The sequence below is a fragment of the Leptodactylus fuscus genome, chromosome 5 (genome assembly GCF_031893055.1).
Source record: "Leptodactylus fuscus isolate aLepFus1 chromosome 5, aLepFus1.hap2, whole genome shotgun sequence".
In the NCBI taxonomy this organism is placed as follows: Eukaryota; Metazoa; Chordata; class Amphibia; order Anura; family Leptodactylidae; genus Leptodactylus; species Leptodactylus fuscus.
This window is the reverse complement of record NC_134269.1, coordinates 37,642,132-37,668,746: the sequence shown is the minus strand read 5'-3', so window position 1 is coordinate 37,668,746 and position 26,615 is coordinate 37,642,132. Positions and strand designations below refer to the sequence as shown.

The following is a 26,615-nucleotide window of genomic DNA, read 5'->3' as shown; positions in this document are numbered from 1 at the left end:
GAGATCGAGGCAGGATGCTAAAAAAATAAGCTTCCTGCTCCATCTTGGCATGGTCGATTCAGCCGCAGAACCCGTAGCGTAACGTGAAGCTCCGACGACCAATTGCAAAATCTCTAATCCCTACCTACCTTGTGCCAGTTAGAATAGTGGTAAATTGTATGTGGCCGAGGGACCTTTGCCACCCCCTTACCCCCAGGGATCAGTATCAACCACTACCGCTGCACCCCCTATTGCTACACCCCAATACTCTGCTGATTAGGTCCAGTTAACTGAGCCTTGACAGCAAGAAAACCAGGAGGAAGAGAAGTGAAAAAGTAAGGCGGCCATACACATTCGATGAATGTTGGCTGAACCTGGAAATGTTGATGGGAGCAGCCAGCTATCAGATTTGTAAAAGGATCTCCTGACTTTCCACTGATGGCCGATGTTGATGGAAAGAGGAATTGGGCAGCTGGATTTCAACATGCCCAGTCCTTTTGTTCTCGAGATAAGCTGGCAGTGGCGCCAGAGGTGACTAGCAGTAGCTTATCTCTATATAGAAAACATGTACACTCAGCCAAACATGCAGGTGTATGCCACCCTGCAGGGCTACTATCCCATACAGAATACATGAATACAGTACAGGACAGTAGTCCTGCAGGGAGAAGGGCTCCTGACATCATAGATAACTACACAGTCCAGTCACATTAATGTGACCACCTGTCAAAATCCAGAATAACCACCTTTGGCAGAGCGGACCACTGCGAGACGTGCAGGAAGAGAGGGGATATTGTGATGATGGTCACTGGGATGTTGAGCCATGCCGACTCCAGTACCGTGGCCAGCTGTGCTAGGTTACGCGGTTGAGCACCCATGGCGTGAACAACCCAATCGTGGTGGTCCCACAGATTCTCAATTGGGTTCAAGTCCGGGGAATTTGCTGGTCAAGGGAGTACAGTAAACTCATCCTGGTGCTCCTCGAACCACGCACGTAGACTGCGAGCTTTATGACACATCGCATTGTCCTGCTGGTAGATGCCATCATCCTGAGGAAAAACAATTCACATGTAGGGGTCCACAAGGATGGATGCATACTCGTGTTGATCCATCGTGCCTTCCACAATGATGAGTGCACCCAGATGGCTGATGACACGTGCCTTCTGCCATTGGTTATTTAACGTTGACGTCAAAAGTAGGCAATGGTCACATTAATATGACTGGACTGTGTATTATACTACAAGTCTGGGTCCCAGATCAGTGTTTGTTTCTAGAAATATGGCCAACGTTTGGTTCGTATCTCAAAGACTTCCACTGTCACAGGGCAAGGGGTTGTATGGGATTAGAAAAAAAGCATCTGGTATTTTTCATGTTACAATCTTATCTGAAAAGGTCATAGTCTATAAGTGTTTCAGGGGCCAAAAAATTGTAGAAGATAAATATGGACATTGTATCCAGAATGATGACGATGAAACATCTTTTCATGGAAAAGGTTAACATTTTTAAGTGCACTTCCCTGAAATTGGCCACTTGCAGCCCTGGCCTTTATAGACAATAGTACTCAAATATAGAGCTGGCCCGACAGGCTGTATGTCTAAACCCGCAGCCCAGTGGTATGGGTGCTGCTGCCTACAAGTAATGGCTGTATTATTAATAGGACTGTTTTCACACACCTTGTGCAGCAGATACGTCTCACCTTATGTAGCACACTTACCTCATCATTCATGCTGTGTAACCTCAATCCAGCCCCCCATGTGCTCCTCTAAGGGACTGACCTCAATTTTGGGTTATAAAAAGCTACAGAATAGGTGGAGTCCTAAAAGAGAAAAGATGGAGCTGTTTACAATATCTAATAGAGATCAAAATAGAAAAAAAGTCTTAAAATAGTTGGGTAGGTGGATAGAATGATAGACAGATATGAGATATAGAGAAAGATTGATGGATAGATAGATAGATAGATAGATAGATAGGAGATAGATAGATAGATAGATAGATAGATAGATAGATAGATAGAGATAGATAGATAGATAGATAGATAGATAGATAGATAGATACATAGGAGATAGATAGATAGATAGATAGATAGATAGATAGATAGATAGATAGATAAATAGATAGATAGGAAATAGATAGATAGATAGATAGATAGATAGATAAATAGATAGATAGGAAATAGATAGATAGATAGGCGATAGATAGATAGATAGATAGATAGATAGATAGATAGATAGGACATAGATAGATAGATAGATAGATAGATAGATAGATAGATAGGAGACATATTGCATATAAAATGAAAAATTAAGAAATTTTGCAATACATCTTCATGAAATATTTCAATACCCCCTATGTAGATGATGCATTTCCATAGTAACAGGCAGCACACAATTCTGTAGAATGTAATCTTTTAGTCTTAAACTTTATCCCACATGTCCCCTACTTTCTGCTAATGTACATTTGGTGTTGTCTGTTGCCATGGAGACGCATGGGAAGAGAAGCTGTAGACACAAAACAGCAGGACATTTATATCCTGCCTATCCTATCCTTTAAGTCTCACATCCTCGGCACCTCCTGCCACCATCAACTCAAGAACATCCACCGAATCCGCTCCTTCCTCACCCCTGAAACCACTAAGATGCTCGTCCAGGCCCTCATAATCTCCCGCTTAGACTACTGCAACACCCTTTTCCATGGACTCCCAGCAAACACCCTCGCCCCCCCTCCAGTCCACCTTAAACTAATGTGACAGTGACTGACTATGTCTGTAAAGCGCGGCAGAATATATTTGGCGTAATACAAGTTAGGCTGGGTTCACATCGGCACCGGAGTCTCTTTTGGAGACTCTGCTGCAAAACCTACTAAAAATTATCAGAAAGAAAAGAGAATTTTTCTCTCCCCTGCTTTCAGTTGGGAAGTGGTGAAAATGGGGTCCACTGGCATCAGTGTATTGACGGTCCAGCTCTCTGTCATTTGGGTCCCCCGCAGACTGGAACGACGAAGACCATTAGTGAGACCTGTGATGTTTAGAGTTTCATCGCTGGCTCATTTCTCCATAACAATGATCGCCACCATGCAGCTCTTCAGTATATCGCACGAGGTGTAGTCAGGTTGTAGACTGTTACCATAGACTGTCAGGTCAATTTGGGACACTAAACCACCACAGGTCCATATAGGCCTGGGGTTTAGTGTCCCAAATAGCCCTGTTGTACGCCCACATTTAAAAGTACAAATCTTTATACTTCCCTAGAGTCTCATTGGACTCATCTCTGGCGCTCCCGGCGCTTGTGCTGTTCTTCAATGAAGCCATGGACGTACACCCCATCTTCAGTGTACTCCTCTGGCTTCAGTGAAGAACCGCGCAGGCGCAGAGAATACAGTGGCAGGGTGAGTAAAGTTCTTCTAATTTTACTGTGGGCACAGATGGCTTTATAACAGGGAAATTTCAGACACTAAACCCTGGTCCATGAGGACGTGAGGGTGATTTAGTGTCCCAAATTGACCCTGACAGATTCCCATTAAGGCTAAAGCCCCACATTGCAGAAAGGCAGCGTTATGGCCGCTGAGGAAACTCTGCAGAAAAAAACGCTGTATCTTACAGTACCTGCAAGGTGAATGAGATTGCAGAAACACAATGAAAAATGTTGCCAAAAAATGGTGATGTGTTTCCGAAGAGTTTTTTTTACGCAGCGTTTTTTTTAGCTTTAGCCTCAAGGGGTATTCCAGTAATAATAAGTTATTTTCTACTGACTTGTATAGGAGATAACTGCTAAGGTTGTGGGTCTGACACATGGAACTCTGAATAGAGCAGCAGCGGCGCATGCGCACTGCTGCTTCAGTAAATTCTACGGGAAATTGTCGAGCACTCTACTAAACTTTACTTTGGCAGTCCTATACAGATAAATAACAGAAATCATACATGACCCCAATTCTCAGGACTGATGGAGGTGCCAGCATTGGGACCTTTACAGATCTAGCAGTTAGTCCATAGCCAGTGGCTAGGAGTATGTTCCACATTGGCTACTGTTGGCTTCAATTGGACTTATTAAGAGGTCCTGGGATTGTCGCATAATAGTAACTGGCTGAGCATGTGACCTCTGAAAATAAAGCTATTCCTTATCAAGGTCATACCAGCAATGGGCAGAGGTGACAGATATCTGACCAATCAGACCTTAAAGAGTTCTATGGGCTAAAAATATTAATGACCTGTCGTCAGGATAGATTATCAATACCAGATTGGCTCCGATGCATTTTCAGCAGCTGCTACACAGAGAATGTAGCAGGAAGCAGACAGCTCTGTTCTGTGTGTAGTGATCAGGCTAGGTACTGCAGATCATGTCCATTCATTTGAGCAGGACCTAAGCTTTAGTAACTCAGTTGCACCACTACACAAAGCCCAGCTCTGTCTGTTCCTGGACATTTTTTCTCTGAGAACAGCTGACTAGTCCATATTTCAGGTGTCTGACCCCCACAAATCTCTACGAAGCGGTATGAAACCCTTTTCATCTTATGTGTTATGGGTGAAAGTTAATTTTTTTTTTAGTAGAAATGAGCAAACAGTGAAATATTCGAGATTCGATATTTGTTTCGAGTAGAGCCTCAATATTCGACTACTCGATAGAATATCGAATCCCATTAGTCTATGGGAAAAAATGCTAGTTTCAGGGGAACCACTATTTGACTAAAGGAGAGTCACCAAGTCCATGAATAGCAGGAGGAGAGTGTTTAGGAGGAGCGCTGTGCAGTTAAAGCGCACGGACCCCATTATAGTCTATGGAGTCCGTGCGCTTTAACTGCACAGCGCTTGCAGTTGCGCTGATAAAAAATAAGCTCCCTCGTAACCGCAAGCTGCCAGCTCTCCCGACTAGCAAAGACGAACCTGTGGCAAATTAACGCTGGTTCTGCAGCAGGCTCGTCCTTGCTAGTCAGGAGAGCTGGCAGCTTGCTGTTACGAGGGAGCTGACTTTTTCCTGATAGGAATGAATTGACCAGCATTGATTGGCCAGTGTACAGCATTCGACCAATCAACACTGGTTCTTCCGGAGGCTTGTGGTTATGCAGGAGCTGACTTTTTCTTATAGGAATGCATTGACCAGTGTTGATTGGCTGAATGCTATACAGTGTAAAGCATTCGGCCAATCAATGCTGGTTCTACCGGAGGCTCGTCTGTAAGGACGCGGAGTCTAAGATTGGACCACAATGGAGACTGCTGTGGTCCGAAATTAGACTCCGCCTCCTCACAGACGAGCCTCCGGCAGAACCAGCGTTGATTGGCCGAATGCCGTACACTGGCCAATCAACGCTGGGCAATGCATTCCTATGAGGAAAAAGTCAGCTCTCTCGTAACAGCAAGCTGCCAGCTCTCCTGACTAGCAAAGACAAGACTGCTGCAGAACCAGCGTTGACACACTGTATAGCATTCGGCCAATCAACGCTGGTTCTGAATCGAATATTTACTGCAAATAGCTAGTAGTATTCGATCAAGTACGAATATTTTGAATACCGTAGTATTCGATCGAATACCTACTCAATCAAATACTACTCGCTCATCTCTATTTTATATGAAGAAATCCTGGGAATAAAAATTGTGTTACAATAACAAAAAGTTTTGAGTGAAAAGGTTTTTACAGTACTGCAGAGGCGTAACTTGAAGATCTTGGTCCCAAATACAACATCTGTAACCTACCTATCTTTTGCCATTTAGTACAAAGGTATTTTTTATTTGGCAGATGAACTTTTGGGCCCCCCTCAAGTTCCTGGGCCCAGTAACGACTGCTGCCTCAGCACCCCCTATAGCTATGTCCCAGTATTACTGCGTATACAGATTGCTACTTTTGGGAATTTTTGGGCATGTGTGGTGGGGTATTACCTTGTGTTTAGTACAGGATGTTAATAATACTCATGCCAAAATTGTTATATGCTCAATGAGTAGAGTTTACAGTATAACAACTGCAGACCATAAATCGGTTTATTTCATGATCCTCATTGCCGTAATCCATTTTTGTAGAAGATTTTATTTGCTTGATAAGGCATTTTGCCCTGCGCAGTCATGGTACACACATTGCTGAGGTCACCATAAGTCCTAACCAGTCAGGCATGAAATTAAAGCTGGCTACAACACTGCTGGCCGGGGGCACAATGCTGGAATTGATTGATGGGCATTAGCCAATAGGAAGCAGGATATGATGTCATGTGGAGGCCGCTTACTGACTTATTGCTGCCTAGTGTTGGCTGTGCTGGCAGCAGTCTTTCAGCATCTTGTCACTTGGTATCTCAACCTGGGGGCTGAGTGCTCATAACTGCAATTTCGACACAATGCTCTGTCCAAACAAGCAAAAAATAAAGATGAGTCATTGCCGTTTCGTAGTCGTCTGTTGACCTAATCTTCTGGGACTCTCACAGATTTTCAACATTTTCCCCTGGAAATATCCCAGTTTTCTAGGTAATGATGAGCGAATCCTTTATGTGCATGTACTCTTCAACTTCCACGGCTCATGGTCTCCCTGTTCCTGTTGTTGAACGGATTCTATCATTAAAATTGTATTTTTTCTGCCTACCACGTTGGAATAGCCTTAAGAAAGGCTATTCTTCTCCTACATTTAGATGTCTTCTCCGTGCCGCCATTCGGTAGAAATCCTGGTTTTCGTAAGTATGCAAATGAGATCTCTCGCAGCACTGGGGGTGGGCCCCAGCAATCAAACAGCACTAGAGGCGCAAACTCTCCAGCCCCGCCTCCATCTTCATCTGGAACGGCCTCTTTTCGCATCTTCTTCCGGACCTGGGTACAAACTTCTGGGCCTCGGGCAAAGCCAACTGCGCATGCCCGCTGTCCACAAGAAAATGCCGCTTACATTGTCTTGTGACCGGCGGGCATGCGCAGTTTGAACCCAGCGCTGGAAGAAGACGCGAAGAGAGGACGTTCCAGATGAAGATGGAGGCGTCGCTGGAGAGTTCTCTCGCAGCATTGGGGATGCCCCCAGTGCTATTTGATCACTGGGGCCCACTCCAGTACTGTGAGAGAATTCATTTGCATACTGAAGAAACACGGAATTTCTATTGAATGCTGGCCCGGAGAGGACATCTAAAGGTAGGAGAAGAATAGCCTTTCTTAAAGGGATTCTACCACAAAAGCAACATTTTTTCTAATTACCACGTCAGAATAGCCTTAAGAAAGGCTATTCGTCTCTTACCTTTAGACGTGGTCTCCGTGGCGCCGTTCCTTAGAAATACCGGTTTTAACCAGTATGCAGTTCTCCACAGAAATGAGGGCAGGCCCCAGTGCTCAAATGGCGATGGGAGCGTCCCCACTGCTGCCCGAGAGCTCACTCCAGCGCCGCCTCCATCTTCAGCTGCAAATCCGCCTCTTCTGTCTGATTCGGAGAAGAGTGTCACTGTATTTTGCCTTTATTGGACAGGGCCAAATTCTAAATTCTGCAAGTAGATTTTGACATAATGTATTGTATTCATTTCAATAGGAGTTCTAAAGGGAATCCGCTTGAAAGACAATCACGATGGTTATTTTTTCAACTACTGAACTTTTCAGGTGGAATTTAAGGCAGATTCCACCTCAAATTCAGCGTCAAATTCCTACATGTGAAAACCCCCTAGAGGTCCAGCAAAAGACTCAAATTTGATAAATTTGCCATTTCAAAAAAATCAGATTTTTGTTAGAATCATGAAATCTCTTTTAGCCCTTCATCTGATATATTCCTTTTTTATGTAGATTATGAGGCCCATATAGGGTTTGCAATCTACATTTTTTTCCCTATCAGTATGTCTTTGGAGTATGGGAGGAAACCAACGCAAACATGGGGAGAACATACAGACTCCTTTCAGATATTGTCCTTGGCAGGATTGAAACCCAGGACTCCAGCGCTGCAAGGCTACAGTGTTAACCACTGAGCCACCGTGCCCCTTGTGTCTGATATATTCCATGCTGGCTTTGTAGTCTGTAGTCAATAGGGTGGTAACAGTGGCATAGCTATAGGGGGCACAGAGGTAGCAGTTGCTTGCTGCTGAGCCCAGGAGCTGTTGGAAGACCCAAAGGCATAGTAAGACAGCATAGTAAGACATCTATATTATACATAGCACATGGCCAGTGGGGGCCCTGTTACAGGGTGGGCCCAGGAGCTTCCTATTTTGCCTCTGGATGGTAGGATTAGAAAACCTACATAAGGTTAAGGCTCAACGTTGCAGAAATGCAGCTTTTTTTGTTGCAGATTTTGCTGCAGTTTTTTGAGCCAAAGCCAAGAATGGCTACAACAGGAATGGGATATATATACAAAGCTATTATACTTTTATCTTCTGCTCCATCCACTCCTGGCTTTGGCTCAAAAAACCGCAGCAAAATCTGCAACAAAAAATGCTGCGCGGGGCTTTCTCCTAGGTTTTCTAGTATCTTTAAGCAAAAACATGAAGATCAAGATTAAAGTTAAGAATTGCCATTAAGCATGAAAAAAATGAGATTTTATTTTTAGGCAATAATTGCCCAGCCCTACATAGTATGGTCCATTTCCTATGGCTTGTTAGAATGTGGGCCCCTAGAAGTGATAGGCCCAACCTCAGTTCAACACTGCCCTTTACTGCTTAAAGTTTTCCGTCACTTGAAAGAAGATCTACTAAAATGGCAAAGAAAACATGAAAAAACCTTTTTGACATCTTAAGTGGCAATGTCAGCTCATGGTGAGAAGTGATTTCCATACTCTCAGAAGTATATTCAAAGAAGTTCCTTTATTGCTACAGTCTCTTTTTGAGCAGATGAAGGGGATTCTTGAGAGATTGCACCAATGAAGGGAATTCTACAAATGTACTTTCGATATTTTAGAAATAATTTCTCAAACATTGTGCCAATGTACGGGTTGGATAAGTGCTGATCTATGATATAGCATGTCAATCTCACCTTTTATAATGGTAAACTATATGGGGGGGAATAATTGCTACTTGGATCTTTCCTCCCCATACAATATCATGGATTATCAACAGTACAATTAATAATACACGTATTTCCAATAATAATCTCAGTAATTAGCCTTTAGCCACAAAAAATGTTTAATAAATCATCCTCTCAACCCATTATCCGCACAGCTTTTCCAGTGTGCATATATGTTCTGAATGTAAGCCTCTCACCTCTGCCAGGTCAGTCCTCTCTGCGCCAAGCTGATGAGATGCAGGAACATTAAAACAGCTGTCCTTGGCTGAGAGACTGTACCTGGTAAAATCCCAAAATCATTGCAAACAAAGGCCTCTGAGAAGGTCGGCATAATGTTAAAGGGAGCGCCCTCTATTGGTTTGCTTGACTGAGACTCTGTCTTCTTAATTACATCATGGAAGATAGACTTGCACATTCTCAGTCAGCGCCCTCTATTGGTGGGCATTCTTGAGGCACTGGCTTCCTAATTACATCATGGAAGTCAGATTTGCATATTTCCTATGTTCCTAATGGGAAGACAGTAGTAAACTGGTAGCAAACACTTCTTGTGGAGGTTTATTTTCCCTAGAAACAAATTTATCAGGCATGTTGTAATCTGACAACCTAATCCAGGATACTCCCATTAGATGGTCAGTGAAATTGTAGGGTTTAGGGTAAGTTCATACAGGGTTTTTTGGTCAGGATTTTGAGGCCGTATCCATCTCAAAATCCTGACCAAAAAGACGGCTCCCATTGATTTTAATGGGAGGCGGTCAGTTTTTTTTTTCCGGGAGCTGTTTTTTCCGGCTCCTGGAAAAAGAAGAGACATGCCTCCCGACTAGGCCTATTCATTTGGAGCTAATCCGGAGCGGAGTGCGCAACTGGAAGCCGGTGCACTGCATCGGCATCCAGTCGCAGCTACCCATATTTTGGCCACCTCAGGTTCCAGACCAAAAAACCCTGTATGAACTTACCCTTAGGAGTCATTAACCTCATGTATGTGGCCATCTAAGGGTTAGTTCACACTGAGTTTTTTGCAGGCAGATTTTGACGTGGAATCCGCCTCAAAAACTGCCTGCAAAAAAACTGCCTCTCGCTTTTTTATCCCGCAAGCGTTTTTTTTTCGCTAGCGGAAAAAGTTTTGTTCTCTTTTTTGAACGTTGTCCAGATGATCTGTGGAGGTCTAGATTAAAGATGGTGGGCATACAAGTCGTTCTTTTTATCCCATTGTGGGTTACACACATATATTCTTTGATGACTTGACTAAAGACTGTATTACACAGCCAGATATCGTGCAGCTGAAGTGCCGATCAATAAGAAACACGTTGATCGACACTTGTTTGCATTCGCCTGGATTGGGAAAAAAAGAACTTGAATTTGTTGTTAAACTGACTTTTGTATGGCGTTACAAAGTGCTTAACTTACCAGAACCCAGATATTGGTATACTCGTAGGAGCCAAAATATCATGTTGTATTTGGATATCAATCTGGAGTTCAATATTATTACTGTGATCAAGCTGGATGAATTGCACATACCCTCTATCTTGGTGGAAGCCCATTACTTCATACACTCAATTTTAGTACTGCTATAATTCTCCTGGTATTGGACTGAAGTATCCTACCATTGGCACTCTCAACCTCAATAGGAGTGTGGTACCACTATTTCATGTGTACCTTTCAAACAGGAGAAGAGTCTTCATACAAGATCTCAAAATTTGACCATCCCTAATGTGACTTAAATAAACATAAATGTGACAGCTCACTCACGTATCCTTTGATGCAAGAGTCTGCAGGTGCCGCAACATGCGATATCAGTGGAAAATCCTGAGAAAATGGAAGGTGCACGGAGATTCAGCCTCTCAGCCCGAGGTATAAACACAAACTTCCAAATCGAAAACTCCAGCATCCAAATTCCTTTGATTAAAACTTAACTTTTATTGTGAAAAGTTTTTCTGAACATGGAATGTTCAATAAAATATCAGCAAATATTCATAATGGCAGAGTTGAATACAGAAAAACGTCTGACTGACGCGTTTCGGGGCGTTATATTTGCCCCTTCCTCATAGTCTATGAGGAAGGGGCAAAAATAAGGCCCCGAAACGCGTCAGCGTTTTTCTGTATTCAACGCTGCCATTATGAATATTTGCTGATATTTTATTGAACATTCCATGTTCAGAAAAACTTTTCACAATAAAAGTTAAGTTTTAATCAAAGGAATTTGGATGCTGGAGTTTTCGATTTGGAAGTTTGTGTTCATCCCTAATGTGAGTTCAGTGAGAGTATGGAACATATCATACTTCATAGACTGAGCCCTCGGAGGAGTTTGTCCTACTTTGTTTGCTACCATCTCAGTGTCTCGGGACTATCTGGTGGCAATGATGTGTGTTCCAAGGAGCCCTGGCCATACAGGACTATCTGGTGGCAATGATGTGTGTTCCAAGGAGCCCTGGCCATACATCAACTACAGTGGCTAAAACTATAGTTAATATGCAAATGTTTGCCCAGCCAGAATTTCTAGATGTTCATCTGCCCTGCTAGAATATAGATGGTGTCTCTTTGAAGTCACACAGTAGACATCCAAGGCCTTGAGTGAGATTAATATGTTTATATAGAGATGGCCAATGTATAACAAATTTCATTGGCACTGCTTTGTTTGTAACTTTGTGGGCGCTGCAATGTCGTAAGTTATTTTGATGGCATTTCTTTATGGACATCAGCGTGGAGCGTCTTTATTTTGGCACCACAGTTTGGGCATAATAAGACTCAGTTCACATCTATGTAGCAACAGAAGAACGGGCTAAACATTACAATGAATCCATCTAATGACAGACAATTAAACATACCGAGGGAACCCACAGAAGAAAAAGTTGTGCTTGAAGGACTACTTAATCCATAATTTCAGACGGACCCTGCACCGAAGGCTCCAAATGAAGCCTCCATCCCATATATTAATGTAGTCTAAGGCCTAATGTACACATTCAAGTGTGCACGCCAAGGCTCTCCCAAGGAGGCACCCAAGCTCCGTTCCGTTCCAATGATAACAGAGTGGGTCCTATCTTCTTCCTTGCCAACAGAACAGAGGTCAATGTCCCACTGATCATCTTGGAATAGATTTTGTCCTACTGCATACACAGAGGACAGCAAGAAACATGTCTGATGTAGTTGTAGTTTCTCCTTTAAAATGACGTAAAGTTTCTTGTAGATGGTGTTTTATTTTGGTCTTCTTGTAAAATCTGCTGTTGTTTCCTCTCTGAAGATGAGTCTGGTGGATGGGATAATAGTTGATGGGGTTTCCTTCATACCACATATTTGCAAAGGACAACTGTGCCGAGCACAATTTTCAGGTGTCGTCACATCCCTTATGGCCATGTCCACAAGCTGTTCTATAGATGTCACCAAGACCCCTATAACACTTCCAGGTATCGTCGCTCCACCTATGGGCAAATGACGTTGCAACCCACTGGGTATGACCACACCCATTTCTTGTGGTGTGGCGACAAAATGGGCTGACACATGACCAGCAGATAAAGTGTCCAAGTCCCATATGAAATGATGATCCCCAGAGATTTTCCAGCTCTCCAGGGAGTCCGCGAGGTCTCCGCCTTTTTCAGAAACCTCCCTGGGCGCACCAAACAACTAGACTGCATATGTATTAAAAGATGATTTTACACCTTGAAACAAAACGGTATGTTCACAAAGCCACTAACTGTCCTTACAACAGCATATAAGTGATTTAGAAGCCATTTTAGTGGTGGTAGATTCCATTTAAGGTATCTTTATAGAGCTCTCAGGGAATACTGGTTCTCCAGGTGGATATCCAGCTGGTATGGAGAGCAAATGTAAGAAAGTTATCTCTGCTCTAAAAGGCAGAAAAATGTCTACAAGTGGCTACCCAAGTCAATGTCCGACCCATTAAAAAGCCTTGAAAAATGACCAGGAACCAGAGCACTCTTCTGGAGGAAATCTAATAAAGATCTCTCTGTTTCAACTCTGCATGACCGGCGCAGTTTGCTAAGAAGCAAATTGTCCTCTCTTTATTTTCAACACCCCTTTGGATTATTTCAGATCTTTTCCTTCCACTATATATTCCATTCAGTACAAATTCCTCTGGTACAAAGCGTCCGCCCTATCTGGAATGAACAAGTATGCTATCTATTGCCTTGTGTATTAAGAGCTGTTGCTTAGAGTGTGAACAATGAAGATCTTGGCACAGAGACCCTCACCAGTAAGATGCTTAGAGTTGTGGTACTAACCTGAACTGTCTCTTCTTCCTATACAGATCACCAGAAACTAGAGAGAGAAGCCCGTATCTGCCGCCTGTTAAAGCACCCAAATATTGGTAAGACTATTATTACCTAATTCTCCACAACATTTACCTAGTATAGAGATCTTAAGACGCCCTTATAGTCTACATAGGGGCCATGTTTTCATGATCTGCCCCACTTGGCTATGCAGTAGAGGATCCAAAAGAAGATGAGTTTTTTATGCCAGAGATGGACACGACTGGTGACATTTTTGCATATTTTGTACAACAATTAGGGTTGAGCGATCGGGATCGGAAAAGATCGGATTCCGATCGGCGATCGAGTAAATTTCACAATCGCAATCGGAATTCCGACCTAATCTTTTCCAGCGGGATCGAGATCATAGGTTATCTCAAGATCGTCTCAACCCTAAAAGTGGCTTTTCCCATAGAGAAGCATTGACTAGGGTTGAGGATCGGGATCAGAAAAGATCGGATTCTGATCGGCGATCGAGCAAATTTCACGATCGAGATTGGCTGGAAAATGATCGGAAATCGGATTTTAAAATCGATCTTGAAATCTCAAGATCGGCTCAACACTATAAGTGACTTTTCCCATAGAGAAGCATTGACTAGGGTTGAGGATCGGGATGGGAAAAGATCGGATTCTGATCGGCGATCGAGCAAATTTCATGATCGAGATTGTCTGGAAAATGATCGGAAATCGGATTTTAAAATCGATCTTGAAATCTCAAGATCGGCCCAACCCCAACAACAATCCATTGGGCGTCATTGCCAGTCGGAAAAGTGATACAAGCATGTTTTTTCTATCTGGCACACAGAGACGTCTGGTGTTACAACAGATGCATCAAATGCCAAAGCTGCAGCTATAGCACAGTTTGGGATTAGTTCTGGGATCCGTATTCTTCTGATGTTTCTGTACCACTCTGGAGGGAAACTAAACCAGATAGCAAGAGCAATGTAAAGGGGTCGTAGGATAGGAGCCTAATACATCAATTGCCGTTGTCTCTGTTCCTAAATATCTTGTTCTCTTCTCTTTTTAGTACGCCTCCATGACAGTATATCAGAAGAAGGGTTCCACTATCTCATTTTCGATCTGTAAGTGAATAGTTCATTCGATTCTTCCCACTGCCCATTAAAATAATATTGAGATAGTTTATATCTGAGCCATCACCACAATTCTGGAATATCTTTTCTTGGAGTTTTACACGGTGCCATTCCTTTTATTGTTACTCTTCCTGGAAATACGAGGAACTCTTGTGCTCTCTTCACAAGGGAATGACAATGCTCAGTTGTTAAGTTAGTCATACATTTTCAGGAGAAATAAAAGAGAAATAGAAGAATACAACGTTCTAAGAAAAAGTGCCCCAGATTTGGTATTGTATGGGGAATGTACGTATTTATTACTACAAGCGTATGAGAAGAGATGAGAGGTCCATTTAAACACAGACACCTCAGAAGCTGATAAAGTCAAATCCGTGTTTATGACTAATTGACCTATAACCCTGGGTAACTGTCGTCCTCCTAATTAATTAGGCTGAGTGCCAGGCGGTAAAGATGTCACACCACTCTATGTTGGTATTCGTTCCTCTCTCAGCTAAGGAATGTGTACTGACACGCTTGTATTTAAGACCATGGGGGTTAAATAGTAGCAGAGAATGGAAGTGATATAACAACAATGTAAGTTTCATATTCATTCCTCATTGGTATGGTACATCTCAATCACACAGAAATAGTTTAAGCAGTGCCATATATAGCCAGCTACTCCCGGTCCTGCGTGGTAACCTTAGGGAGCTGTCTTGTTTCAGCAAGCCAAGCATTTGTTTTTCTTGCACCCGTCCTGGATGCAGGCGCCATCTTATCCTATAACATTATACCAGTTTCAAGCATAAGCAACTAAATCTAGCATTCAGCTTTTAAGTATAACAATGTTTTTCATAGATTACATGATTATAACCTTCACAAAGCCATGATAGGTCTACTATAAACAGATATTTCAGGAGGGTCCCACTCTAAATGGAGAGATTACAGGTCCCCTTAAAACGGACATGTCAAGAGAGATGATAGGTCCACTATAAACGCATGTCACAAGGGATTAAAGGTCTACTCTAAATATCAGGAGGGATTATAGGTCCACTGTGAATGGACATGTCAGGAGAGATGACAGGTCCACTTTAGACAGACATGTCAGGAGAGATGAGAGGTCCACTTGGCATGTCAGGAGAGATGAGAGGTCCACTTGGCATGTCAGGAGAGATGAGAGGTCCACTTGGCATGTCAGGAGGGATTACAGATCCGCTATAAACAGATACCATCAGGCGGTAGAGATGGGAGGTCCATTCTAAACAGATATGTCAGAAGGCATGATAGATCCACTACCATGGATAGGCCATTATTATTAGAAACTGGATCACCCCTTTAAAACTGGATAACCTTAAACCCCTTTTTTTTTTTACCCATCTTACTACATAGTGAAATAGTAACAGTAGATAAGGTTAGATAAAAACACCACTCCATAAAGCCCAACCTATAAACTTACCAAGTTGATCCAGAGGAAGGAAAAAACCCTCACAAGGCTGACACCAATGCCCCATCAGAGGAAAATATTTATCCCCAACATCAAAGATGGCATTTGGACTAAGTCGATGGAGAAACATCCTACCCCAAAAATGTATACAGTTATACATATATATATATTCTGCTAAAGGGGTTTTCAGGCATGATGACCTATCCTTAGTTAAAAACATACCATGCATACTGGCGAATACGGCCCATGAAATCCGGAATTGCCCGTATTTCCCAGACTGAACTTGGTTCGAAGACCAGGACTCCTTGCATCATGGCGATCTATGATGTTAGGAGTCCCTGCCTTCTCTTGGCTCCAGTATCCGGTGCTGTATTTCGGAGAGGACAGTGGAGTCATTAGAAGGAAAGAACTCCTAATATCATAGATCACCTTAATGTAATTGCACCGCACTCAATCCAGGAAATATGGGCAATATACTGTCTGGATTTTCCGGACCACATGTGTCCTAAAGTTCCCTGCATATAAAGTGTGTGTCTTTTTTTTAGCACTTATATTGGTATATTAAAGGTTTTCTGATTCTTTAGGAATATCTGTCTCTTGTATTTGAACCCCAAATTGGCCCCTCAGGTGATCCATCGTTTAATGTCATTTACTCTCCTGTCCCTCCATTACCTGACTGATGTGACAAGTTGTAAGTGAAGTTATCAGGTTTTTTGCCATAGGCTGAGTTCATACGGGGTATTTTGTTCAGCATTTTGAGGCCGTATTCGTCTCAAAATCCTGACCATTGAAATCAATGGGAGCCGGTCAGGTCTTTTTTCCAGGAGCCGTTAATTCCGGCTCCCGGAAAAAAGAACGAACATGCTCATTCTTCAGGCCGATTCACGAAGACACATTCATTGGGCCTAATCCGGAGCGGAGTGCGTGACTGCAAGCCGGTGCACTGCACCGGCATGGAGTCGCGGCTACCCGTATTCTGGACCGGAACCTGTAGCGGCCTCCGCATCAAATTCCGGTCCAAAATACCCTGTCTGAACTCGGCCATATGGAAATAAAACCTAAGGGTGGAGATCTGGCACACCTAGTCATGGTAGTTACTCATGTCTAATCTTACCAAATGATGGTGACTATACTCTGGGATCTGCTTCTTGTCATATGACCTTTCTTCCTATTTCCATTTCGCATTTTTGTTTTTCTTTTCCAGCCATAGTAGAAAAACCTTTTAAAAAAAAAAAAAAAAAAGCAATTTCAGACATGTCGTAATGTCGTATGATAGAAACCTGTAGCGCTCAACAGACCCCATTAATGGTGTTCATTCCACCATGGTGGCCATCATTTTGATGGAAAGAATAGCTCTGCACATTCTAACACGATGAAAATATACTTTGCTATCAGGATAACATTATACTCTGTATTAGAAGACAATACTGCCCTCTAGCATGAGACTTGGTAGGAGCCTGCGTTACGTGTATCATGGAATATAATCTATCTCTCTGAAACATAAAAGGGCACATACATGACCATGTCCATGACGTGTCATAATGTGTATGTGACGTGCCAAATACAGAAAACATGTTGTGGATGTATGTGAAACTTTATGATCACTGGAAATACTATATGAAGAAGGGACACCTGCTTGTACCACAGTCAACCCCCAAAATTTTCTGGTATCTTAAGAAAGGTGGTGCAAGTTTTGCCACAATAGCAGTTCCCTAATATACATATGTAGCAGAGTTAACCTGAACTTCTGAATATCTGTATACAGTATATTTGTACCTTGCCTTGCTCAATGATGGGTAATTGTTTTGAGAAACTACAACTCGTAGCATACCCTGACCCTTGTAAACCATTTGGCTCTGTTCACACTGGCTTCCTCTTGTTCGTTGTTCTGATCTGTCATAGGAACACCTTCCATTTGCATCTGTCGTCATTAACTCCAATGTTAAAAAAAAAAAAAAAAGACAGAAGGTTTCTTTTTTTCAATAGAAGAAAAAGTCCCGGGCCCAGGACAGATCAGAAAAAAAACAAGAATACACCAGTGTGAACATAGCCGTAGTGCAAAATCTTATGAACCCATACTTGCCAGCTTTTACATGCTACCCTCTGGGAGACTATGCATGCAAGATTCTCAAGTGACTACACCTTCTTTTAGGAAAGCCCTGTCCCATTTGTGGTTGTGACACATCCCTCTTTTGTAACAAGGACTGGACAGCCCAGGGTGTGGGAACATTCTGCTGGTTCTAGGAGATTTGTCCACTCTTCCAGGACTCTCGGAGATCACCCGTTTCTTTGGTGGGAATCTCCTAGACATTTCATTAGAGTTGTCAAGGTGCGAAAGAAAAAGGCACAATCAATAATTTGTTAAATGCAAAATTGGCCATAACCTAACAACACTGATTTCACTAATGGGACTGTACAGGTGTCCGACTGAGAATTCTGCAGGAGCTCGGGCTATGGATGCATTGAGGGAACTTATTAAGACTGGCGCTTAGTGCATCGCTCTTAGGCTGAGTGCGCACAGGGTTTTTTGGTCCGGAACCTGAGGTGGAGGCAGCCTCAGGTTCCGGACCAAAAAACGGGTAGCTGCGACTGAATGCTGGTGCACTTTACTGGCATCCAGTCGCGCACTCCGTTCCGGATTAGGCCCAATGAATGGCGAATCGGCCTGAAGAATGAGCTTGTCCGTTCTTTTTTTCTGGTAGCCAGAACAAACGGCTCCTGGAAAAAAAGACTAGATCGGCTCCCATTCATTTCAATGAGAGCCGTCTTTTTGGTTAGGATTTTGAGGCAAATACAGCCTCAAAATCCTGACCAAAATACCCTGTGTGAACTCAGCCTTATTTTGTGCGCTGGCAGCAGAATTATTAGGGGGCTCCAGCCTCTTAATATTTCTGGTGAACCACAGAGGCCCCATGCACAAGAAATGAAATTTACACCAGTCAGGACCTGGTGTAGATTGTCCGTATAACTCACACCAGTTTTCTTGTATGAGTTATAGTAAATCAAAAGGGCCAAGGCATCCATGACCTTCCTTTATCCATACCCCACTCTGCCTAAAGTGGAAAGTGGCGACTTTCAATAATTCTGGTGCACCATGAGTGGTCCCATGCACCTGAATTGAAATTTACACCAGTCAGGGACTTTGATATACCTCATGTTAGGTTTATGGTGTCAGTATAGTAAATCGTATAGGCCAAGGCCTCCCCAAACCTCCTTTACCCCCACCCTGCGGTGAAGAGGTCAAGAAACTGACAAAATGGCACATCTATAGTACAACTATGACCAATGTCCCAAAGGTGTACATTGTTTAACCCCACAGGCAGTGGACTTGTACTGCCCCCTGAAGGCTGTTGGGTCATCTATCCATATGTCTGTGTGCAGGGCAGATTCGAGTTAGTCATTTGGCATCATAGTACATGGCATCTCAGCTGAATGATACCCAAATACTACAACACTTCTACATCTACACAAAAACGTCCAGACACCTGCAACATCGGTCTCATGGCTGATCTTCAAGCGAAAGTCTTTAGCTATGAGACTAGAGCTGGAGTTTCTAGCAGAGCTCTCTCCATGCTGCTCTTTCTGCAGAGGATTTTGGTGCAGGCACAGAGGAGGGGGGACGCAGCCTATAAATACACCAGGCTGTGTTTGGTGTTACAGCTCTGTGGGCGTTAGATGAAGACAAGACATGAGTGTATCTGCTATTCACTGCATCTCAATCCTCCCCTGCAGCCACCTCTGCTATTCTTGTGCTGACCTCATCCACAGCTTTAGCACCAGTCTTCCCGGGAAGAACTGCGCTATGCCAGCACACACCTGTCACTATGTCTTCCTTCTGCCCGAGACTCTCCACCTACACCCTAGCACTGCATTTCCTTGCTCCTCTATTATTACTTATCACATCCACTTCTTCACTTCTATCCTGCCCCCTCTTCTATGGTGATCTAACACCCACATGATTGTCAGTCTCCATCATGTGCACATCTCTGTGCTATCCCTCAACCACTCGCACCTCTTGGTACGCCTCCATCCTGCCATGCACACCCCTTTGTTCTCTCCCTATGCATATTCTGTGCCCCCACTCCTGCACAATTTATGCATCCCCCTCCCCTTGCCGTTCTATTGAAAGCAGGTGCTGCAGTGACACATTTTAGAACTCATCATTCTATATATAAACCAGTGTGTAGCTACCCGCTCCCAAACCATCTTTAATTAGACCGCCCCCTCCCTCCTGACAACCAGCACCTATTGCTTCCAGCACCACACATGCAATGGTTATCCTCTCATGGCGTCCGGTCAGTGACAGTGACCCCTGGTTGGACTTTTTGTAGCCAATATTTATTACATATAGGTTAGCGCTAATCCAACATAAAATGGCCAGATTCAGAAAATGAACCCCCCCCAAAGCAGTGGTCCCCAACCGGCTTCAAGTAAATCAGCAGATCCTCTTTTAGAAGAAGGAGACTGTGTGAATGGTGGTCTTTAAGGGATGGCAGAAACATAAAGAAACAAAAATAACACATGTGTGCATACCTCCCAACCGTCCCGATTTCCGCGGGACATTCGCGAATTCGGTGTCCTGTCCCGCAGTCCCGGTCGGTATGTCCCAATTTCAACTCATCGGCGTCCTCCGGACGCTGATGAGTTGAATACATAAGCGATTAAAGCAGGAGCTGTCACAGCTCAGCTCCTGCTTTAACGCTGCGCTCCAGCTCCTGCATGTGTAGGCGCTATGTGATGACATCACATCGGGCCTACAACTATGTGAGTGGAGTGAGAGAGCGGAGAGATTGGCGGGGGAGCGTTGAAATGTGAGTACATTGAGGGGAACATAATGTAGGGGGCCTATGAAACTTGGGGCAGATGAAGGGGGAAGAACGGCATGACACTGGGGCAGATGAAGGGGGGGAGCATGAGACTGGGGCAGATGAAGGGGATGGAGAACAGCATGACACTGAGGCAGATGAAAGGGGGGAGAATGGCAAGACACTGGGGCAGTTGAAGGGGGGGACGGCATGACACTGGGGCAGGTGAAGGGGGAGGAACGGCATTAGACTGGGGCAGATGAAGGGGAGGGAGAACGGCATGACAATGGGGCAGATGAAGGGGAGAAAGAACAGCATGAAACTGTGGTCAGAGATGGGAGGACATAAAACGGGACAGAGATGAGGGGGACATAAAATTGGGGACAGAGATGGGGAGGACATGAAACTGTGGTCAAAGATGGGGAGACATGAAACTGGGGACAGAGATGGGGGGACATAAAATTGGGGACAGAGATGGGGGGGGACATAAAATTGGGGACAGAGATGGGGAGGACATGAAACTGTGGTCAAAGATGGGGTGACATGAAACTGGGGACAGAGATGGGGGGGACATGAAACTGGAGGCAGATGAAGGAATTATATGAACTGGGGGAGAGATGGGGGGGAGTATAATTTACAGGTGACTGTAGGAGGTTTATACTGTGTGGGGCACATAAAAAATGAATGAGAATGGGCAGAGTCAACATAAAAGCGGGCAGAGCTAAGTTTGCCGTGGCGCGCCGCATATTTTGTCCCTCTTTCAGCTCTTCGAAAGTTGGGAGGTATGCGTGTGACACAGTCCTCCAAAGCAGCCCTAAGGGACTGTACACACATTTGACGCTGATTTGGGAGTGGATTGTGCCCCTGAATCAGCAGCTGATTCCATCCTGATTCTGTCTTTCATTGTTTTCAATGGGAGGCAGAGATTTTAGCAGGACGTTGAAAAAATAAGTGTTCTGCTTATTCTCGCAGTGAACACCGCGGCGGATTTAGCTGAGGAGTCCAAGGATAAAGACTCCCTGCTAATTAGGCCCAATCATCTGACTCTAATCAGCGATGGAAAGTCGCAACGGAATGCCAATGTCCTGCATAGACAGCTGCTGAGAAATTCCTTTTCATTTCTGACCATGTGAACAGTCCCTTAGTTGCCCTGTCACATACCTCCTCTTTCGTGTTCACTAGTATTACTTGTACTATGGGAGCTGGCATACTGTAATATTGTAATAGTAAAGGTAACCCCCATAGTACAGGTAACTGTGGAACCCCAGTTTTATCACCTAAAAATCCCAGAGGAAGTAAGTACTCTGAGGGTCACTGAAGTACCCCTTTAGGCTGACTCCATGTTGCAAAAATGTTTGCTGCAGATTTTCTAGCGGTTTTTTAAGCCAAAGCCAGGAGTGGATTGAGCAGAAGATAAAAGTGTAAGAGCTTCCTATATATTTCCCATTCCATTTGCAGCCATTCTTGCTTTGGCTGCAAAAACTGCAACAAGAAAATCTGTGTTTCTGCAACGAGGCCTTAGGCCGGAAACACTGCGATTTGGCCACGGCAGAAACGCCGCAGGAAAAATCGCTGTGTTGCCAACTACTTGCAAAGTGGACGGGATTCATGTGAGTCCCATGCCCACTTTGCGGAAAAAATTGCAGCGCAGACACACTGCGATTTCTAAAACTGTTGCGGTTTTGAAAATCGCAGCATGTCAATTATGTATAATCGGTGTTTATTGAAATTTTTTATAATAAGAGAACATGAACAAGAACAAATAAAGAAATCCAGAAACGGGACATGCAGGCCCCAATCAGCATATACAGTCCTATGAAAAAGTTTGGGCACCCCTATTAATCTTAATCATTTTTAGTTCTAAATATTTTGGTGTTTGCAGCAGCCATTTCAGTTTGATATATCTAATAACTGATGGACACAGTAATATTTCAGGATTGAAATGAGGTTTATTGTACTAACAGAAAATGTGCAATATGCATTAAACCAAAATTTGACCGGTGCAAAAGTATGGGCACCCTTATCATTTTATTGATTTGAATTCCCCTAACTACTTTTTACTGACTTACTGAAGCACAAAATTGGTTTTGTAACCTCAGTGAGCTTTGAACTTCATAGCCAGATGTATCCAATCATAAGAAAAGGTACTCAAAACAACTCTCAAATGATCTGAAAACAAAGATTGTTCAACATAGTTGTTCAGGGGAAGGATACAAAAAGTTGTCTCAGAGATTTAACCTGTCAGTTTCCACTGTGAGGAACATAGTAAGGAAATGGAAGACCACAGGGACAGTTCTTGTTAAGCCCAGAAGTGGCAGGCCAAGAAAAATATCAGAAAGGCAGAGAAGAAGAATGGTGAGAACAGTCAAGGACAATCCACAGACCACCTCCAAAGAGCTGCAGCATCATCTTGCTGCAGATGGTGTCACTGTGCATCGGTCAACTATACAGCGCACTTTGCACAAATAGAAGCTGTATGGGAGAGTGATGAGAAAGAAGCCGTTTCTGCACGTACGCCACAAATAGAGTTGCCTGAGGTATGAAAAAGCACATTTGGACAAGGCAGCTTCATTTTGGAAACAAAAATTGAGTTGTTTGGTTATAAAAAAAGGCGTTATGCATGGCGTCCAAAAAGAAACAGCATTCCAAGAAAAACACATGCTACCCACTGTAAAATTTGGTGGAGGTTCCATCATGCTTTGGGGCTGTGTGGCCAATGCCGGCATCGGGAATCTTGTTAAAGTTGAGAGTCGCATGGATTCCACTCAGTATCAGCAGATTCTTGAGAATAATGTTCAAGAATCAGTGACGAAGTTGAAGTTATGGCGGGGATGGATATTTCAGCAAGACAATGATCCAAAACACCGCTCCAAATCCTCAGGCATTCATGCAGAGGAACAATTACAATGTTCAGGAATGGCCATCCCAGTCCCCAGACCTGAATATCATTGAACATCTGTGGGATGATTTGAAGCGGGCTGTCCATGCTCGGCGACCATCTAACTTAACTGAACTTGAATTGTTTGTCCAAAATACCTTTATCCAGGATCCAGGAACTGATTAAAAGCTACAGGAAGCGACTAGAGGCTGTTAACTTTGCAAAAGGAGGATCTACTAAATATTAATGTCACTTTTCTGTTGAGGTGCCCATACTTTTGCACCGGTCAAATTTTGGTTTAATGCATATTGCACATTTTCTGTTAGTACAATAAACCTCATTTCAATCCTGAAATATTACTGTGTCCATCAGTTATTAGATATATCAAACTGAAATGGCTGTTATAAACACCAAAATATTTAGAACTAAAAATGATTAAGATTAATAGGGGTGCCCAAACTTTTTCATAGGACTGTACATACGAAGGGGGGAACCCCCAACTGATAAAACTCAATAGGATACAGTCAATGCTGAAGCGAAATAAACCGGCCATGAGAGCCAGACAATATGGACGGCAAAACATACAGGGAACAGAGAAAGGGGACGAAGCCCCGGAAAGACAAACAGTCAAGACCACAAACACGAACAAGAGAGAGAGGGGGGAGACAGGACAAGAGAACAAGGGGGAGAGCCAAAGGGGAAAGAAAAAGACAAAAAGAGAGAGCGAGGAGGATCAGAGACACAACCAAGTCTCCACTCAAGAAAAAGAAGAGAAGTCAGAGGACTCCTGGAAAATCACCCAGGGCCACCAGAGCTGCTCAAACCTAGAGGGGTCAGGAGAGTCTCTGACAGCTTTTCATCTTCTGCCGGCATAACGCTAGTGTGAACCTAGCGTTAGTAAATACATGTATTCCCTATGAAATATCAGTCCTGGGTCATGTTTTCTTAGAACTCTATGCTGTACCATTCCTCAGCTGTTCCTCCTGGAAATGTATGAATACATTGACAATTCCATGTTACCACTTTGGGGGTTTGCCCCTGTGACGCTGTCCTAGTTTGACATTTTTAAGAGGAACAGAGGAACAAAATAGTGACACTTGTATGGAATTGTCTAGTGTTTTCAGGATATATTTCTTATGTCTCTTGTGTTGCAGGGTCACAGGCGGGGAGCTATTTGAGGATATTGTGGCAAGAGAATATTACAGTGAAGCTGATGCAAGGTGGGTACCCTCCCGACCTTCAGTACCCTTCCCTTTACCCCTCGTCCCTACCCCCTTCCAGCCAATTTCAAAACGACTTGTTTAGCTTGCTTCAATGTAAACCACATACATATTTTCTGAACAAAAATTCAATGACGATAAACCGTGTTAAATATCAATGTATTAACCGTTTAAAGGAGCTGCAATCTACTAAGCAGAAGAGTTTACACTCTATTTTTCCAGTGATTCTACCTTGGGCCTCCAAATTGATAACAGGCCTATAATACAACCCAATCCACATTACCGGGTCTACTTTTAGAATATATAGGAGCCTACGGTTTAGCTACTATATAGTACTACAGTATTGAGACGTGATCACAGTAGGCCTCATCGGTTTTCCCTTGCTTCCCATACCAGCCAAGGGTTCAGTTAGTTGCCACTTTTTCTGGATCCACAAGGCCTTCTAGGTCTGGATGGGTAGCCTCTGGTTGCAATGGGCAACAGCTCTTCTTTTAGTATTCCCAGTGATGACGGGACGTATAAGACAATGTGTAGCGCGTCAGGCAGCCTGTGTATAGTGCGTAGTCCCTGTATAGTCCTGCATGCTGCCTCGATTCTAATGTGATGTTTTGTGATGTTAAGACACTGTGTTTTCTCCTCTTGTCCCCTTCTCCCTTTTCTCACTCTGTTTTCTCCCTCCGTCTCTTTTCCCTTGTTGTGATATATTGGTGGTGTTTATACTGTTGTTACCATGCATACTGTCTGCTGTATACCTTGTGCTGGCCCTGCACGCTCTGCCCCCATTTACCATTACCGGGGCCTTTGATGCCATCCCTCCTTTTCTACATGCCACCTGACTACCTGTTTTATTATTTTGCCTTTTCCCGTCCTCCCCATGACACCTACCCTATATCCTATACACCCATATGTCATATGCTTTTCTAAACCCAATGTGCGCCCTGCCCATATTTGTACCATCTCATTCTCCTCCTGTACCCTGTGGGTCTGCTGGTTTTGTTTTACAGTCACTGTCTCCATCAGATATTAGAAAGTGTTTGTTTCACACACTCCTGTGACATTGTGCACAGGGACTTGAAGGTTAGTATTCTTGAACGGGGAGGGGGGTGACATGGCATGGGGGTCCCAGGTGAGCAATGGCACATTGTGGGCACTGCACTCTTCACATCCCTGTACCATCTGGCTCTGGAAAAACAGTGCATGGGGAGCAAGGGGCAGGGGGGTGCAAAGCAATGATGGGAATGTGCATCCAGGTGGGCATGAAGGGGTGCAGCTGAAAAATGCTTAACTGCTGAGAGGCTGTGCAGCAACAAATGATGTATGCGCCCATACACACCCGTGTGTGCTGGGCTCTGTCCTGGCGGGTATAAGGAATTGAACATACATATATTGTAGGTTCTGCTTGGTAATAAAACCATAGAGCATGCTTGTGTTACCATTCCAACTATGTTACAACAGCACTGCATGCCTTATTTGACCCTACAGGTAAACCAGGCCTGTCCTGGCAATGGGGCATGGCTAGAGACAGGCAATGTAATCGATAATTCACATCATTATTGCTTACCTTGCACCATCTCTGCTAAATCCTGCACTTAGCATCATTAAATAGCCGCTGATTCACTGATGTTGGCACAGTTGGAATTTTTTTCTCTATCCCCCACCATGCCTGAGCAATGTGGGCTGTATCAGTGCTGTGTCGGGAGGGCGGAGTCAGGCCTCTGCCCACCTTTGATTGGAGCTCTGAGTCACACCCCCTTCCTTGACACCGCCTTCCTGACAATGCAGAGACTAAGTAGCATATCAGGCACCAAAACTAACAGCATCGATTGCTCAGGAATGGCGGAGGCTAGAGAAAGAAATCCAACTGTGCTGGAATCAGTGGAGCAACAACCATTAATAAATGCTGAGAACTGGAATTGGTGGATGTGGTGAAAGGTCCTATTTAATTGACCAAAATTTAGCAAAAATGTATTTTAACAAACCAATAAGAAATAAGGCGATACTTAAAAAGTTATCATCATAAGACATCTGAGACCTGTCACG

General features: G+C 43.7%; 1 protein-coding gene across 16 annotated transcripts in view; it reads left to right on the top strand.

Moving 5' to 3' along the window:
• The window catches only part of CAMK2B (calcium/calmodulin dependent protein kinase II beta), a 103,528-nt gene that overhangs the window by 35,397 nt on the left and 41,516 nt on the right, over positions 1–26,615 (top strand). For 11 of the 16 annotated variants that reach the window (XM_075272963.1, XM_075272968.1, XM_075272961.1 and 8 more), the window contains exons 3-5: positions 13,161–13,220; positions 14,189–14,243; positions 24,510–24,575. In XM_075272963.1, the coding sequence (XP_075129064.1) occupies positions 13,161–13,220; positions 14,189–14,243; positions 24,510–24,575 (181 nt within the window). Of the gene's footprint in view, positions 1–13,160; positions 13,221–14,188; positions 14,244–24,509; positions 24,576–25,579; positions 25,653–26,615 lie in introns of all 16 variants that reach the window. The other 5 variants (XM_075272967.1, XM_075272959.1, XM_075272957.1 and 2 more) reach the window with 1 other exon arrangement.